Source organism: Cetorhinus maximus, chromosome 16 (genome assembly GCF_964194155.1).
Source record: "Cetorhinus maximus chromosome 16, sCetMax3.hap1.1, whole genome shotgun sequence".
Classification (NCBI taxonomy): Eukaryota; Metazoa; Chordata; class Chondrichthyes; order Lamniformes; family Cetorhinidae; genus Cetorhinus; species Cetorhinus maximus.
The window spans coordinates 29412894-29431515 of record NC_135894.1 but is presented as its reverse complement, the minus strand read 5'-3'; the positions used below and the strand labels follow the sequence as shown (position 1 = coordinate 29431515).

The 18622-nt window shown below is 43.6% G+C and overlaps 1 protein-coding gene across 1 annotated transcript in view; it reads left to right on the top strand.

The window, feature by feature from the left end:
• map7d2b (MAP7 domain containing 2b) overlaps positions 1 to 18622 on the top strand; it is a 213915-nt gene that overhangs the window by 59714 nt on the left and 135579 nt on the right. The window contains exon 4 of the mRNA XM_078559598.1: positions 8973 to 9136. Coding sequence (XP_078415724.1) covers positions 8973 to 9136 — 164 coding nt within the window. The remainder of the gene's footprint in view (positions 1 to 8972; positions 9137 to 18622) is intronic.

Here is an 18622-nt window from a genome sequence, read left to right as displayed (position 1 = left end):
GATTGTATTGGGGTTTATACTAACACTCGATAGCGTTTGTGTTGGGGTTTATACTAACACTCTATGGGACTTGTGTTGGGGTTTATACTGACAGTTGATATGGTTTGTTTTGGGGTTTCTCTTGACACTCGATAGGGTTTGTGTTGGGGTTGAGACTGACACTCAATCAGGTATGTGTTGGTTTTTATACTGTCACTCCATAAGTTGTGTGTTGGGGTTCATACTGACACTTGATAGGGTTTGTGTTGGCTTTTATACTGACAGTCGATATGGTTTGTATTGGGGTTTCTCTTGACACTTGATAGGGTTTGTGTTGGGGTTTATACTGACACTCGTTAGGGTTTGTGTTGGTGTTCATCCTGACAGACGATTGGGTTTCTTTTGAGGATTACAGTGACACTCGATAGGGTTTGTGTTTGGGTTTTCATTGACACTCACTAGGGTTTGTGTTGGGTTTCATACTGACACTATATAGGGTTTGAGTTGGGGGTTACACTGACACTCGATAAGGTTTGTGCTCGGGTTTATACTGACACTCGATCAGGTTTGTGTTGGGGTTTATACTGACAGTTGATTGGGTTGGTGTTGGGGTTTATACTGAGAGTTGATGGGGTTTGTGTTGGGGTTTACACTAACACTTGATGGGGTTTGTGTTGTGGTTTATACTGACACTTGATGGGCTTGTGTTGGAGTTTACGCTATCACTCGATAGGGTTTGTGTTGGTGTTCATACTGACAGTCGATTGGGTTTCTATTGAGGTTTCCACTGACACACGATAGGGTTTGTGTTGGGATTAAAACTGACACTCATTTCGGTTTCTGTTGGTGTTTATATTGACACTCGATAGGGTTTGTGTTGGGGTTTATGCTGACAGTTGATAGGTTTGTATTGGGGTTTCTCTTGACACTCGATAGAGTTTGTGTTGGGTTTGAGACTGACACTCGATCAGGTTTGTGTTGGTGTTCATACTGTCACGCGATAAGTTATGTGTTGGGGTTCATACTGACACTCGATAGGGTTTGTGTTGGCATTTATACTGACAGTCGATATGGTTTGTATTGGGGTTTCTCTTGACACTCGTTAGGGTTTGTGTTGGGGTTTATACTGACACTCGATCTGGTTTCTGTTGGGGTTTATACTGACACTCGATAGGGTTTGTGTTGGGGTTTATACTGACACTCAATTGGGTTTATGTTGAGGTTTACACTGACGCTCGATGAGGTTTGTGCTCGGGTTTATACTGACATTCAATCAGGTTTGTGTTGGGGTTTATACTGACAGTTGATTGGTTGGTGTTGTGGTTCATACTGACACTCGTTGGGGTTTGTGTTGTTGTTTATACTGACACTTGATTCGGGTTGTATTGGGGTTTATACTGACACTCGATAGGATTTGTGCTCAGGTGTATACTGACACTTGATAGGGCTTGTGTTTGGGGTTTACAATGTCACTTGATAGGGTTTGATTTGGGGTTTATGCAGACACTCTATGGGACTTGTGCTGGGACTTACACTGTCACTCTATAGGGTTTGTCTTGGTGTTCATACTGACAGTCGATTGGGTTTCTATTGAGGTTTACACTGACAATTGATATTGTTTGTGTTGGAGTTTACACTGACACGCGTTGGGTTTGGGTTGGAGTTTATACTGACACTCGATAGGGTTTGTGTTGGGGTTTATACTGACAGCTGATGTGGTTTCTATTGGGGTTTCTCTTGACACTTGATAGGGTTTGTGTTGGGGTTTATACTGACACTCGATATGATTTGTGTTGGGGTTTACACTGACACTCGATAGGGTTTGTGTTGGGGCTTACACTGACACTCGATATGATTTGTGTTGGGGTTTATACTGACACTCGACAGGGTTTGTGTTGGAGTTGATACTGACACTCGATAGGGATTGTGTTGGGCTTTACACTGACACGCGATAGGGTTTGTGTTGGGGTTTATACTGACTCTCGATATTATTTGTATTGGGGTTTACACTGACACTCGATAGGGTTTGTGTTGGGGTTTACACTGACACTCTATCGGGTTTGTGTTGGGGCTTATACCGACACTCGTTGGGGTTTCTGTTGGGGTTTACACTGACACTTGATAGGGTTTGTGTTGGGGTTTACACTGACACTTGATAGGGTTTGTGTTGGGGTTTACACTGACACTTGATAGGGTTTGTGTTGGGGCTTACACTGACACTCGATAGGGTTTGTGTTGGGGCTTATACCGACACTCGATAGGGTTTGTATTGGGGTTTACACTGACACTTGATAGGGTTTATGTTGGGGTTTACACTGACACTTGATAGGGTTTGTGTTGGGGTTTACACTGACACTCTATGGGGTTTGTGTTGGGGTTTATACTGACACTCGATAGGCTTTGTGTTGGGGCTTACACTGACACTTGATAGGGTTTGTGTTGGGGTTTACACTGACACTTGATAGGGTTTGTGTTGGGGCTTACACTGACACTCGATAGGGTTTGTGTTGGGGCTTATACCGACACTCGATGGGGTTTGTGTTGGGGTTTACACTGACACTTGATAGGGTTTGTGTTGGGGTTTACACTGACACTTGATAGGGTTTGTGTTTAGGTTTACACTGACACTCGATAGGGTTTGTGTTGGAGTTTACACTGACACTCGATAGGCTTTGTGTTGGGGCTTACACTGACACTCGATAGGGTTTGTGTTGGGGTTTACACTGACACTCGATAGGGTTTGTGTTGGGGTTTACACTGACACTTGATAGGGTTTGTGTTGGGGTTTACACTGACACTTGATAGGGTTTGTGTTGGGGTTTACACTGACACTCTATGGGGTTTGTGTTGGGGTTTATACTGACACTGTTTATGATCTGTAGTTTTTCCTTTCCACCTGATGTAAAAATCCTGACTGAAATATCTGTGTTATTCCCTCAGTTCAGTTGTGCTCCTCTTTTCTGTCCCATCCTTCACAATGTTGACTAATTGTGCTCCTGAGTGTTGTGATGTTTGGAGATCCCACATTGGCGATGTAGTCTTCTCATTAGTCTTCTCAGCTGATGCTGTTATTGTCGATCCTTCTGTTCATCTTGCTGTGAAGCGTGCGGTAATGAGAACGCACGTATTGGAACAAGAGGCGGCCATTTATCCCTTACTATATGTTCAACCATTCAATGTGGTAACGGCTGGTCTGCAACTACCCTCTGCACCAAATCTCTTCATGATTTTGGGTATGAAAATTTATCAAGCTCAGATTTAAAATTATTAATTCATCCAGCATCCATTGTTGTTTGTGCAAGAGAGTTCCAAAGCTCTCCCACTCAATGGGAGGAATTAAATCAATGACGTGCCATTCCTGACGATGGCGCCAGGCGTGTGCCCCATGTCCTCTTTCTTGCTCTTTTTCTGCTTCCCGCACGATTACAGTTAAAATTGGAAGTGCCAGCAGCGAGCATGGGACACACGTGCGATTCGGCGATGGGGGAGGCTTTTCATTGGTGAAACCCTTTGTCCGCCTATAATGCTGCAGCCACAGTTGTTCTGTAACAGAGCTTCCTGGTCAAACAATGAGGCTGTGCCTCACTTTCCTGCCCCAATGCCATTAACATCAAACATATTGAGAGCACATTGGTGGCATGGGTGTTTTTCAAATTTCAATTTCACTTGTAAATATTTCACTTCCATTGGTTTCACTTTATTCATGTGTGTATCATCATTATTTGGTGAGACTAGCTTAGCTAGAGAGTTAAACGTAGTCTCATGCCTCGTGGTTGATGCGCATTGATGGTTACAGGGGAGTCAGCGACGTTTCCATTATTGTGGAAGAAACAATGTTGTGTTTTTTGTTCTCTCTTTATTGAGTGTTCATGTGAGTGTCCAGTGTTGTACTCGCCACTCTGGGGCATGACTGAACTTGCAGGTTCAGCTGGCCCTCCCTCCTATACATTGTAAAGGTCATTATAAAGGACATTGTCCGAAATCACTCTCAGTGAGGCTAATTGGAATGTTGTAGGTGAACTCAAAAGCTCCATGAGGATTCAGCCACACCTCCTGCCATTCACTCACCCTTGCCAAGCCTCCATGCAAGCTGCCATTCTCCTGCACTCCTCTCGTGTGGCACAGAGCTCAATGAAGAAAGTCACTGGCCTTACGGGCACTGCACAAAGCTGACTGGTGCATGTCACCTTTAAACAGAGGTGAACCAGGTGCCACATGATCCTCGTGCATCACTGACTTTATCTTGACGTAATTTTAAAAAATTTTTTTGAAAACATGTTTTATGCTCATGAGTATTCAAGGGATGCAAATATATTATAATATGAACCTGCCACAGGCTGGTGTGAGGCCTGACACGCCACAAACACACTGCTGACTTTATCTCTGCATCTCCGCCCAACGGTTGGGAACTCAAAAATGCAGCGCCTGCCTAATTCAGTCACCTCCCGCACCTCCCCCCCTGCCAACCCATGCCACATTTCCCACTCTTGCAGGGCTCCATAAAATAATCCCCTTTGCACGTAAGATTTGTTTCCTCATTTCACTCCAGAACAGCCTGGCTCTAAATTTTAGACTCTGCTCCCCAAGTCCGACACTATCCAGTCAAAGAACCAGTTTCTCTCTATTTCCTCCATTGCTCCCCCTTGATTTCTTGACAATTTTAATCAAGTCACTCATAAACCGCCTAAATTCCAGGGAATAAAAACCTTTGTTTTGTGTAATCTCTCCTTGTATCTTCACCTTTGGGGCCTAAGGCCTGGATTTTTGTCTCGACTTCGAGAAAGTCGAATCAGTGCAGTTCCCGCCTTTGCGAAATCAAACCAATCGCCTCCCCCATATTCACCATATTTTTGCCCCCTAGAAACATGTGTGGGCAAGGTTTGTGTCTGCAGCCTCCCTAGGTAGGCCACACGCAGCGTTGGAGGAATACAGGTGCGAGGCGAGCTGGTTAAAGGTCCACCTCATCGCTCTGGGTTATCTTATGTCCCCTAACCCTCACCCCTCACCCACCCTTCCATCCCTTCTTGTAGCCCCAAGTCCCCTCCATGCCTCCCAGGTATCCCCCATAGCCACGAACCCAGTATCCACTATAGATAGGCCTCAGGAGCCACGTGATAGCAACAGGAAGTCTTCGAATTGGGTGTGAAAAAAATTAAACTTCTAATAATCTAATAGAGCTGTCACTCAAACATATCACCATTCATGTTGAAAAAAGCTTAAATCCAAGTGGCCATTAAGTTGTAAAACAAACAAACATCTATTCAGAAACCACATCAAAGACAAATGATTCTTTAATAACAGCAAAAACAGAAAATGCTGGAAAAACTCAGCAGGTCTGGCAGCATCTGTGGAGAAAGAGAACTAACATTTCGGGTCTGTATGACCCTTCTTCAGAGCGATCGCTGGCCTTCTATCCAGCTCCACCTGCCCCAGCCACCTTAAACAGTATAAATTTCATCACATTTCCACTTCTCTTCAGCTCTGAAGAAGAGTCATACGGACTCGAAACGTTAACTCTGTTTTTCTCTCTGCAGACGCTGCTAGACCTGCTGAGTTTTTCCAGCATTTTCTGTTCTTGTTTCAGGTTTCCAGCATCCGCAGTATTTTGCTTTTAATTCTTTCATAATCTCTTAAAATGTCATTCAAACTGTGTACACAACTTCCTGCTGAGCTAGGTGGCTCAGAAGCTTTTGAAACTTATTCAAGCATTCATAATGGGCTCAGCTATCAAAACAGCCTATTACAGCTTCCAGAAGCTGAAAGAACAGATGGTTCAGTTTTTTTCTAAGATACACCAGATGACCTGTCATTTAAAGAATTCCAGGAACAGGTGGCTGTTTTTTCTCTAAGTTAAAGCAGCAGGCTATTTTGTTTTTTCCACACTGTGGACATTTAAATCACTCTAGATTATGAGTAACCAAGCACTGTTTCCTATAGTTTTGAATGCATAGTGATACTTTTTCCAATGGGAAAATTACTCTAATTCATCTCAACACTTCCACAATGCTGGTAAGTATAAAGGCCAACTTTACCTTTTCAGGTTATGATCAATCACTGCAGTAAGAATGCCTCTAAATTATAACACAACATCTGATAATGACATTTTAAATTGTCAATTTATCACTTACCTGTCAGAATGCTCCCAACTCCTCAGCAGGCTTCCCCCAAGATTCCCAAACTCTCTTACCTTACAGGTTTTCGAAGGGCTTCCAAAATCTGCCTGACTCAATGAAAATACCATGGGCATTAAATACAAATTTCCCCTAGGCCTGTCAATGGCGACACCACTGTCATCATGCGTACAGGGTCGCAACCTCAGCTGACCCCAAACATCTTCCTGTCTCTGGGAAGTTTGTATGGGGCTCTTCATGAGAGGGAAATTCAAATTTCTGGTCCCACAGCCTTGGTTTTTCCAATTCTTGCACACATTCCCAACCTTCTGGGGACACCAACGTATCTGGCTTCAGGTATCGTTCAGGTAAAATTATGTGCACTCCAAGGCCAATATATCCTTCCTAAAGTGTGTTGCCCTGAACTATTTATAGTACGCCAGGTGTGGCCTAACTAGGGCTCTGTATAGCTGAAGCGTGTCTGGCGCCCTCTTGTATTCTAGTCTTCTAGATACAGAGGCTTTCTTCCATCAGCCTTTCTGTTTATCTTCTGCACCTGTTCAGGACATTTTAATGATCTGTGTATCCAGTCTCCCAAGACTCTTTGCATCTCTACTGTTAGTTTTTAATCATTTAGGAACCATCCTGTTCTATCCTCTTCCCGTCCAAAGCGGATGATCTCACATTTGTCCACACTGAAATCCATTTGCCACAGTTTTAAGATCATAAGATCGTAAGAAATAGGAGCAGGACAAGGCCATTCGGCCCCTCGAGCCTGCTGCGCCATTCAATAAGATCATGGCTGATCCGATTGTGGCCTTAACTCCACTTCCCTGCCTGCTTACCCGTAGCCCCTAACTCCCTTGTTGATCTAAGATCTGTCTTACGCTGCCTTATATTCGATGACTCAGCCTCCACTGCTCTCTGGGGAAGAGAATTCTGAAGACTAATGATATTCTAAGAGACGAAATCCCTCCTCATCTCCATCTTGAATAGGCGACCTCTTATTTTTAGACTATGTCCCCTAGTTCTAGATCTCCCCAAGATCCCCTCAGTATCCACCCTGACAAGACCCCTCAGAATTTTATATGTTTCAGTGAGATCATCTCTCATTCTTCTAAACTCTGTGAATACAGGCCCAATCTGCTCAATCTTTCTTCATGAGATAACCCTTTAACTATTCACTTAATCTATTAATAACTCTTGTAATTGTATGTGTGATGACTGTCACTTTATGATCAGTTCAGCCAATGTGTGGCTAGCGCGGGGAATAAATTCTAGAGAGGAGTTTCTTCGGAAAGAAATGGCTGTATGAGGGACTGGCTACAAGCAGCCACGGGAGCTCCTGTGTAAATAAAGTTTGTTTTGTTTGAGTAAGAGGCCTCCCAGAGTGTGTTTCTACAGTATGCTTCTTTCTACACTGCTTACAATACCACCTATCCTTGTGTCATGGGAGAATTGGATCTGGGAGCGTTTCTATTGCATCATTTAAGGTGTTAATAATTACGATGAGTTGCTGATATCTCAACACAGATCCTTGTGGGACACCGCTAGTCACATCCTGGCAATTACATTATCCCTGCTCTCAGCCAATTTCCTAACATGGTCAATAATTTCCCTTTAATTCATCGGGCTGAATTTTATGTGCCCCTGGCAGGCGTGTTTCCCATGGGGGCAGGGTGGGGCACAGAAAATGGGGTGGGTAACCATCCAATCACCTTCCCGCCCTCCTTCGAATTCTTCCCCATAGTGCAGGGGGTGGCTGAGCGCTGAAATCAGCAGCCCGCCTGCTGTATTTAAATGAACAATTAAGGGTCAATTAGGCTTGTTATCCCCCCCTTAGGTTGAATCCCCCCTTAGGTTGAACCTGCCCTTCCTTCTTACCTGCTCCCTACCTTAAACACACCCCCTCCAGCCCCCCCCCGCCCTTTCCCTAACCTACCCAAACCATCCCGGCCCAAGACCCTGGATTTACCTGCTCTGGAGATCCAAGGTCTTGGATCTTCCTTCTCCTGCAGTCCCAGCAGTGGCCACTGATGCCTTCCTGGCGCTGCTGGGACTGATGGGGCTGCCAGCCAATCGACTTGGCTGGCAGCTCCAGAGGGCGGGACTTCCTCCTCAATGAGGGGTGGGTGGACATAGAACATATCAGCTCCACCCCAATGTGATTTCCAGGGGCACATGCCATCCGCTCCCCCTCCGTATTCTTCAGACCATCGGGTGTGACATTTCCTACATCCTGCAGTGATGTGATCCCCTGTGAGAGACAAAATAAAGAGAAAACTCCAGGGCCAAAAAGGGAGACAAATACACTGTAACATTGTCCCCTGACCCCTTCAGCTGATCAAAATTAGTCCAGGGGATCACATGAGCCAAGTGTAATTTATAAAGGTACTTCTATAATATAATCGATAAAGGTACTTCTCTTCCATATGATGCCAACTCTGCCCCAGCCAAGAACTGGTCCATATCCATCTTGAAAGCAAGGGTAATGAAGAGAAGGGTTCCTCTGTGTCCACACTGTGCTGAACTCACCGTTAATAATCCCAGTGCTGGACTTCGTTCAAAAATAGAATGTGACCACCAAAGATTTAATTATATAGCAAGACAGCACGTTCTCAAAAGCTAATGGGTCTGTACTCAAAACAGCCTGTCTGCGGGGGTTACAATTGGAAATGTCCTGTTTTTATTATGACAAATCCAGTCCTAGTGCTGATGCTATCCATCTATTCCGTATGTTAGAGTTTTTGTAATGACAGTTTAGGCAGTTTATTTACATGCACAGCTGTAAGTTCTGTTGTTGTCAATTCTGCCGATAGCTACTATGTCCGAGCTCCTTGTTGTGCCCTGAGCTTGTTGACTGACGTTCCGCTCTCCCGGCAGCTGTTAGAGAACAGCAGATCCTGCAGAAGGAGAAACGAGCTCGGCTGCTCTACGAGAAACAGATGGAAGAACGGTGGAAGAAGCTGGGAGAGCAGCGTCAGAAAGAAGAGCAGAGAAGAGCGGCTGTTGAGGAAAAAAGGAGGCAGAAGCTTGAAGAAGAGAGGGTGAGTTGTTTTGTGCTGGAACATTATTTATTTTCAATTTTTCTTCAAAGTTTTTTTTCTCAATTTTTTCAAATATGCTGAGTTTGTTGATTCAAACATTGGAGTGAGTTGCTGAGTTCTCAATTTTGAGAAGTATTTGAAAAGATGCCACAGGATAGACTTGTTAGCCAGTCCATGGGATTAAAGGCACAGTGGCAATATGGATATGATATCAGCTAACAGACAGAAAGCAGAGTCACGACAAACTAGGCAGAAATGTAGAGTTTTGTTGTGGACTTTGATTTACAGGGCAGCATTCAAAATTTGCAGATGTTATAAAGTTTGGAAATGGAATAAACGTGAAAGTAACGAGCTTAGGAAGGAGGTAGACAGACTGGTGAAATGAGCAAACAGACGGCCAATGAAATTTAATGCTGAGAAGTGTGAAGTGATTCACTTTGCAAGGAAAGATGAGGAGGGCCAATGTATACTAAATAGTAAAGTTTTAAAAGGAATGTAGGAACAGAGAGACCAGGCTCATGAGCCCAAAACTGTGAATGTGGCACTACAGGTGGCCGATGCTTTTATAAAAGGTTTAAGGGCTTTATTAATAGAAGCATCGGAGGAATTCAAACTCCCTGAAAATGAGTGGGTTTGGATCAAATGGGATATTACAACGTTTAAAATCTCAAACTAGAACCCAACCTACCACTTCTGGTTTTAACAGAGGCAGAACAGGACAGGTGACCAGGTAACCCAGGCTTGGACTGACAAGTGGCAAGCAACATTCGCGCCACACAAGTGCCAGGCAATGACCATCTCCAACAAGAGAGAATCTAACCATCACCCCTTGACATTCAATGGCATTACCATCACTGAATCCCCCACTATCAACCTCCTGGGGGTTACCATTGACCAGAAACTGAACTGGACTAGCCATATAAATACTGTGGCTACAAAAGCAGGTCAGAGACTAGGAATCCTGCGGCGAGTAACTCACCTCCTGACTCCCCAAAGCCTGTCCATCCTCTACAAGGCACAAGTCAGGAATGTGATGGAATACTCCCCACTTGCCTGGATGAGTGCAGCTCCAACAACACTCAAGAAGCTCGACACCATCCAGGACAAAGCAGCCCACTTCGCTCCCTCCACCACCGACACACAGTAGCAGCAGTGTGTACCATCTACAAGATGCATTGCAGGAATTCTTAGACAAGGCCCCTTAGACAGCACCTTCCAAACCCACAACCACTACCATCTAGAAGGACAAGGGCAGCAGATAGATGCAAACACCACCACCTGGAAATTTCCCTCCAAGTCACTCACCATCCTGACTTGGAAATATATCTCTGTTCCTTCACTGCCGCTGGGTCAAAATCCTGGAACTCCCTCCCTAACAGCACTATGGGTGTACCTACACCACTTGAGCTGCAGCGGTTTGCGGAGGTGGTGGGCATGGTGGTATTGTCACTGGACTAGTAATCCAGAGACCCAGGGTAATGCTCTGAGGACCCAGGTTTTAATCCCACCATGGCAGATGGTGAAATTTGAATTAAAAAAAAGTCTGGATTTAAAAGTCTAATGATGACCATGTGAAACCATTGTCCATTTTCATAAAAACCTACCTGGTTCACTAATGTTTTTATGGAAGGAAATCGGCCATCCTTACCTGGCCTACATGTGACTCCAGACCCACAGTAATGTGACTGACTCTTAACTGCCCTCTGAAATAGCCTAGCAAGCCACTCAGTTGTATCAAACTGCTAAAATGTCACAATGGAATAAACCAGACAGACCTCACGGAATTGACCTAGATACCAGAAACGACAACGGCAAACTCAGCCCTGCCAACCCTGTAAAGTCCTCCTTACTAACATCTGGGGGCTAGTGCCAAAATTGGGAGAGCTGTCTCACAGACTAGTCAAGCAACAGCCTGACATATTCATCCCCACGGAATCATACCTTACAGATAATGTCCCAGATACCAGCATCACCATCCTTGGGTATGTCCTGTCCTACTGGCAGGACAGACCTAGCAGACATGGCTGCACAGTGGTATACAGTTGGCAGGGAGCTGCCCTGGGAGTCCTCAACATCAACTCCGGACCCCATGAAGTCTCATGGCGTCAGGTCAAATAGGGAAAAGGAAACCTCCTGCTGATTACCACTTACCACCCTCCCTCAGCTGATGAATCAGTGCTCTTCCATGTTGAACACCACTTGGAGGAAGCACTGAGGGTGGCAAGGATGCAAAATGTACTCTAGGTGGGGGACTTCAATGTCCATCACCAAGAATGGCTCAGTAGCACCACTACAGACCGAGCTGGCCGAGTGCTAAAGGACATAGCTGCTAGACTGGGTCTGGGGCAGGTGGTGAGGGAACCAACAAGAGGGATAAACATACTTGACCTCATCCTCACCAACCTGCCTGCCGCAGGTGCATCTGTCCATGGCAGTATCGGTAGCAGTGACCACCGCACGGTCGTTGTGGAGACTAAGTCCCGCCTTCACATTGAGGATACCCTCCATCATGTTATGTGGCACTACCACCATGCTAAATGGGATAGATTTCGAACAGATCTAGCAACTCAAAACTGGGCAACCATGAGGTGCTGTGGACCATCAGCAGCACCAGAATTGTACTCAACCACAATCTGTAACCTCATGGCCCGGCATATCCCCCACTCTACCATTACCACCAAGCCAGGAGATCAACCCTAGTTCAATGAAGAGTGCAGGAGGGCATGCCAGGAGCAGCACCAGGCATACCTAAAAATGAGGTGTCAACTTTGTGAAGCTACAACACTGGACTACTTGCATGCCAAGTAGCATAAGCAGCAAGTGATAGAGCTAAGCAATTCCACTGCCAATGGATCAGATTGTTGTGGTATAAAGTTGAGACGACTCAAGTCTGCGAGTTGCTGGTAAACAAAGGTTTTATTCAAGCACACGATGGGAGACACAGCCTGGTTCTACAGTGTCTCTCTCCGATACAAAGGCTGCGTAGCATATTTATATCTTTTAGTTATCACATTTCACTATACTGCCTAGTACAACCTCCAGTTATATACCTAATGAGCAGAATTATTCAGCCTGCAGATGTCTCTGTTATCTCACTGGGAGGTTGGGAAATGCCTCAGTTCTAATACCTCCCAGTCTGTGCTCCTATCACTCTAACATTTGTACCCATCCTGTGAATGTCATTAAGTTTTATGACTTATGATTGTTAGTCAGGTTCCCACAGTACTATACCCATCATGCCTATGCGTTGGCTATATTTCTCATCATGCCTAGAAAGAGCACTCACAACTACACGTAAAGTTATTAATGCTAATAACTATATTTGACTTCTTTTACAGCTGTTAATGCACATCTTAATATCAGTTTTAATATCAAATTATTTCATCATCCCCACTTCAGCCCCTCCTTTTGGACCCCTGGTCAGACACTACCTGGCCCAGGAGGGACATTCCCCAGATCCTCTGCCCACCAGAAAACCCTGGGAACCTACTAGCGTCTGGTGGGCTTCGGGTCTGCTGTTCTCTTACAGCTTTGCTTAAGTCCTACTGACCTAAACTAGGCCTGGAGCCATCATTTCAATAGATTGCAAAATCTTCATAAATGTTCACAATTTTTGTATTCCCTGGGAGGGGAGCTTCAGTCGCAGTGGATACCGAGGTATACCCTTTATTGGCCAGCATTACCATCCATACTGCTTGGGATACCATCAGTCTCAGGCAACAGCAAATCCAGAGACTAACTATTAAGACCCCAACAGACGCAACAGCCGCTGCTACCCTCCCTACTTCACACCAGTTATGCTGCAATCTTCCCATCTTGGCCCGATTACTGGCCGAATCCGCCAATCTCCCAGCCTTTGTGGTGGCCAGATTCACTGAACCTTTCCCCTCATGATTGCTTGACGGCTTTGTTTCATAAACCTCCTGGCAGTGGCCGGGGCCCTTTCCACTGCTACCCAGGCCATCCGACCCGGGTGTTGTTGATGTTTAACGTACCGTCCCACCACGGGCTGAATACATAGCCAGTGAGGGCCCTGCCTGCAAGGTGAAAGACCCCCACAGTAAAGGGGTCAGTGATCTGTGAGCAGAAAGGTGGTTATTGTCACACTCTAATCCTCTGTATATGTATCTCATTCTGTCCATCAGAAAGCACCACTGCCTTGGGGAGGTTTGGACTTCCTTGAAGGCCCCTTCGAGAGGGTCAAGCGACACCACGATGTCAGAATCGTTACTGATGGGTTTCAGGGTATTACAGGAGTAAATGGTGTAATGCTGCGACTCACTACAACATTCTCGTGTTGTCATTAGGAGGATGCCACTCCGCCCTGGGATTGTATACTCATGGGATCCTACCTGGTACACCCACATACCCTTTACCACTCCCAGGGATTCAAATTTATATCCCCCCCCCCTCTGATATGTTAGTTAGTATGTTCCTGTATTGTTTGGAAGAAAGGTGGTGGGAGCCTGGGTGGAGCCATCATTAAAGACAAGAATCAGTTCGGCAGGAAACTGCGGAAAGCTGACTGCTGGGTGAGTGGCCTCAAACTTACCCCCCTCCACCTGCCACACCAACTCTCACCCGTGACCTTGCATCCAGGCTCAACTCTTCCAATTTCCTTTTGTTTTTTCCAATAATTTATAAAGATTTTTCTTTTCCCACCTATTTCCATTATTTTTAAATCTATACCTTTAATGCCCTGTTAGTCTTTCCACCCCACCCCCACTAGAGCTGTACCTTGCGTGTCCTGCCATCCATTCTTAATTAGCACTTTCTCTTAGATAATATCACCACCTTCAACACCTCTTTGTTCTTTTGTCTGTGACATCTTTTGATTATCTGCTCCTATCACTGCTTGCTTGTCCCTACAACCACCACCACCCCCCCCTGCCCCACTTCTCTCCCCCCACCTTAAACCAGCTTATATTTCACCCCTCTCCTAATATTACTCAGTTCTGTTGAAGGGTCGTGAGGACTCGAAACGTCAACTTTATTCTTCTCCACCGATGCTGCCAGACCTGCTGAGTTTTTCCAGGTAATTCTGTTTTTGTTCCTGTATTACGCTCATCAAAATTTTATTGTGTCTGTCTTGTGTTCTGCCATGGGCTGTGTAATTACTAATTCCTGTTGTTCTTCCTGTCGACTGATAAGATCTAATTTCTCTACAGGCTGATACATGCGTCAGGGTGCTGTACCATATCTTATATCTTCAATATCTGACCTAACATTATCTATCAAGTCCCAAGCCAACATGTCACACGCCCTCCCCTTAGGACTGAGTCAGTTGTATTACTGATTTCTAACCTTTCTAGTATACTTTCCCCCTGAATTTGTATAGCTGCATTCAGTTCCCTGTGCTGCAAATCGCAGTCCTCCCGTGGCCTCCTTTGCTACCTGGGAGGCATAAGTGCTGTAACGTTTGTTTTGCCCCATCAGTCAATAAGGCCAGGATGAGGTTGGTCAAATTGTAGGTCACCTCCAGCGTACCCATTGTAACATCATGTAATATCACTTTGGGTTTCCCAGCTCTAATTACCCCATCCAGGGGCAGTGACATGGTGGTTGGGCACTTAGTGGGATTCTGATACCTGCAGGTTGACAAATTAAAGCATCTCGTATTGCTACAGCCAAACCAATTTACACATTGCTCTTGACAATATTATCCCTCGAATCCTGACTCCCAAACAAATAGGGGAAGATTAGTCCATCCTGCCATAATGTTCAGCCCTGTGTTGGACCCAGATACCATGCCTGAGCCGGTGTTGTACACTCCGTTTATGTCCACATTTCCAGCCGTGTCATTAACATAAAAGTTGGGACAATGTTTTTTTTTTGTAAAAATATACTTTATTCATAAAATATCTTCAATCACATTCCAAACCATTTCAAAAACAACATTACAAGGGTACAATCCAGGTTAAACTTTTACAAAATGTATCACCAGGTGCATCAGTACAAACAATATTACCTGAGTCAGACTGAATAATACCAGCAGTGTCTCTGAGAAATCCAAACGCTCAGTATCCTTATCCACTCTCCACTCCCTCCTTTAAGTAGCTGCACAAACTGTCCTGCATGCAGATGGGTGACTTTACTGATGTTCACAGCAGGCACCTCCCATGCTGCTGTAATTGTTAAGAGGGTGGTTACTGCTGCTGTTGTCCTCCAGACTGTCATTGCTCTGAGGACTTGTCTGACACAAATGAGTTAAGCGAGCTGCTGGTTATTTTCCAGCAGACAGAAACAGACTGTGAGAAAAAAGGTTTCACCTGTGACCAATACTCCCAAACATACACATGTGTCACTGGTCATCATTATCCAGTAAGGCTCTTGCCATCGCGGGGTAGATCATAGTCATTCCAGTGCCCCTTTAACCATTACCTTAGCCCTTACTTCTGGCATGTTCTGGGGGAACCGCTCCCTCTCACTGCTTTCTTGGTCCACTACCTCCTGCTGCTTTCTCATCTCGTATCTCAATTCCTTAAGCTGTCTACGCAACTCTACAATGTACCTTCTTATCCGATCTTTCAATGGCTTAGTATCTTCACTTCCAGTGGCGATTCTCTCTGGGAGTCTATCTTCATGGTGTCAATCCTGTGGTCCTACTTTTTGTAGCTCTCTGGCACGTTAACATGTTCATTAATACATCTTATTTTCCTTTTTCAGCTCTCCCTTTACCTGTATTCCAATGTCTCAGGTGATGGCCAGATTATCAAATTCAGTTCTCTTAAAAAGTTTGAATATTGTGTCCTCTTTCCCTAACTCTATCTCCTACCCGTAATCATTTCCTCATACCATTTTACACATGCAATAGTTACCATCCTATCTCGTTCAGGTTGACTGGAGAGACTTTAAAGTCCAATAAAGTATTCTCATAACATTTTTAAAACATAAATCAAACATTTCTATTTGATTCCAAGCATCCTTGTTTTCTTCTTCTTAAAAAGCATTTTATTTTCTCAAAGTCACCCACTAGATTGTGTCTGACTTTTTTTCCTTTTAACATGATCCTAGGTTCAAATAGCAGTATTGTTGAGCTGCAGCCTTTAACTCTGCCAAAAATTGGATTTCTGCCAAACTTTGTCAAGGTCTCAGGCTTAACTTTATATTTTGTTAAATGTTATGAAGCTCTTAATGTATATAATATTATTGGAAAATATTTTTCTTTTAAAAATAGAGATTTAGTCTGTGGGTGTGTCTTAATTGTATTAAAACCAGCTAGTCTGGGTGCTTTGATATGTACTAGTTTTGGGATGTAAGAGAGGTAGAGTGCATTTGCATTTTTTTGAATAGAGCATTCAAGAAGTGGGGTGAAATCTGGCACCTAGCTAGCAGAGACCAAGCAATATGTTTATATTACTAATAAAATTGGTACTATAAAAGGGGTTTTATTGTTAGAGAGGTGGAGTTCAAAGTGGCTGGTGATACAATGAGAATTTACATTCAATTAGCTGTGCTAGGTATAACAAAGCAATCGTTTTGTGTTGTGTTTAGAGCAGAGGCAATATGAGATCAAAAGCAGCTGTAAGCCTCCAACTGTCTCCACAGAAACCAAAGTGAAAAGAACCTCATTTTGAATTTGTGAGGTGAAAATGCTTTGCCTGGTGTCTGGTTAAGTCTATAGGTTGCTGTTGCTTTAATGGAGATTAGTTTGGGAATTTGTTACAAGTTATGATCGTAGTATTTTTTAGCCATGTGTATATATTTAACTTGTGTAAATTAATAAAATGTTTCATTTAGCTTAATATAAAACTTCTTGAGAACTGGTGGTCTGATTCCTGAATTTAGAGTTGCATCTCAAACATAACACCTAAAATTATAGGTTATGACAGTTTAAAGTTTCCCCCTGGGATTTTTTTATAAATAACTCAGATTTACCAACTGTTCGGTTATAACAGGAACAGACTTACAAATACATTTTAAATAAAAACAGAAAATGTTGGAAAAACTCAGCAGGTCTGGCAGCGTCTGTGGAGAGAGAAAGCGGGTTAACGTTTCGAGTCTGTATTACCCTTCTTCAGAGCATTTTAAACTCCTTTTTTTCTCAGCATCAAAGCTTGCAGCATTTGAGTTAGTGTCAATTGTTGTCAAACCTTTTAAAATAAAAATTCCCTTTTGAGAATTTTATCAGGAACCGGTGACCTCACATTTTTAAACTTTGTAAGAATTGTAATTTACACTATCAGTATTAAAATGTGTATTTCTCATGTGTATGAATTTGTATCCAGATTAAAAGACCCACATGTTTATCACATATTCTATATCTTGGATAGCATCCTAGTTTTCAAAAGTAACTTGTTAAATTACGCAGCACTTTTCACATCTCAAAATTGTCTCAAATTCCAATAACAGTGTTGTTGGGCTGTAGCTTTCCTTTCATATTTAATTCATCTCTTCTTCAAAATAAATCTCTTTTTATCCATAGAAATTGTCTAGACTGTGTGTTTATGCCTTTCTTTTCCTAGAATCCCATTGAATTTCAGGTAATTTTTCCTCCAAATTTTTAGAATGCCAACTTGTATGAACTAAAATTAATTTATCAATTCCAATCAGCCTGAAAGCTGGTGGAAAGAGTCGCTCCCTGCTTGTCTGCAAGAGGGTGGTGCAAAGGCTGGTTCATTTCAAACAAAGGGAAACCCTGTTATATCTTTAGAATACCTTCGAATTGTGATTTTTGGCCAGAAATCTCAGCTCAAACCTTATAAGTTAAAACATTGTTTTGTTTGAGTATATTTTTCCTTTAATCCAACTCATAATCCGAGGCTTTTAACTCAAAGTGCTGAACTCCACACACAATTGACAATTTAGGGAAGAAAACACATTAAAGCTCACACACAAATTCTTCCTTGCACACAAACACACACATATATAAAGGTATGTATTTCTATTATTATAACATTTATCTTAACAATTTAATACTTGCATGCTCTAAACGAAACTACAAGTAGCAGTGGTGGAAATAAAGGGACCTTGGAGGCTCTACCTACAGAGACAATCAAACAACAATGTTCACATTCCCTCTGCTCCTGCCTGTCACTGCTTATTAACCCCTCTAGGGGTCCCCCTTCTTCCTCTCTCCAGAACAAAAGCCTTGGTGACTTACGTCAACTTAATTCTTTTTCACCTTTTAAATTATTTACCAAAAATTCAGTGGGGGACCTTTCGGGTCCCTATTCTAAATTTTTGTCTGCCATGGCTGATGTTATATTTATGGCCTGACTACTATTATTGCTTCCTTATTAGGAGATGCATCCCTCCCTATCTCTTTCCACACCGGATACTAGGAAACAGTAAATACCATTTTACTGAAATCAGTTTTCTCACTACGCCGGACACTAGGAAATGGTCGATACTGTTTTACCACATAGTCATTCATCATGCCTTTAGCCTACCCTGGAAACAATTACAATAATCTCATCCTTCTTGTTTACCCAAGCAACCAAACCGTGCTCGTGGCGCCACGCTATTGAGCTACTACACTCTCAG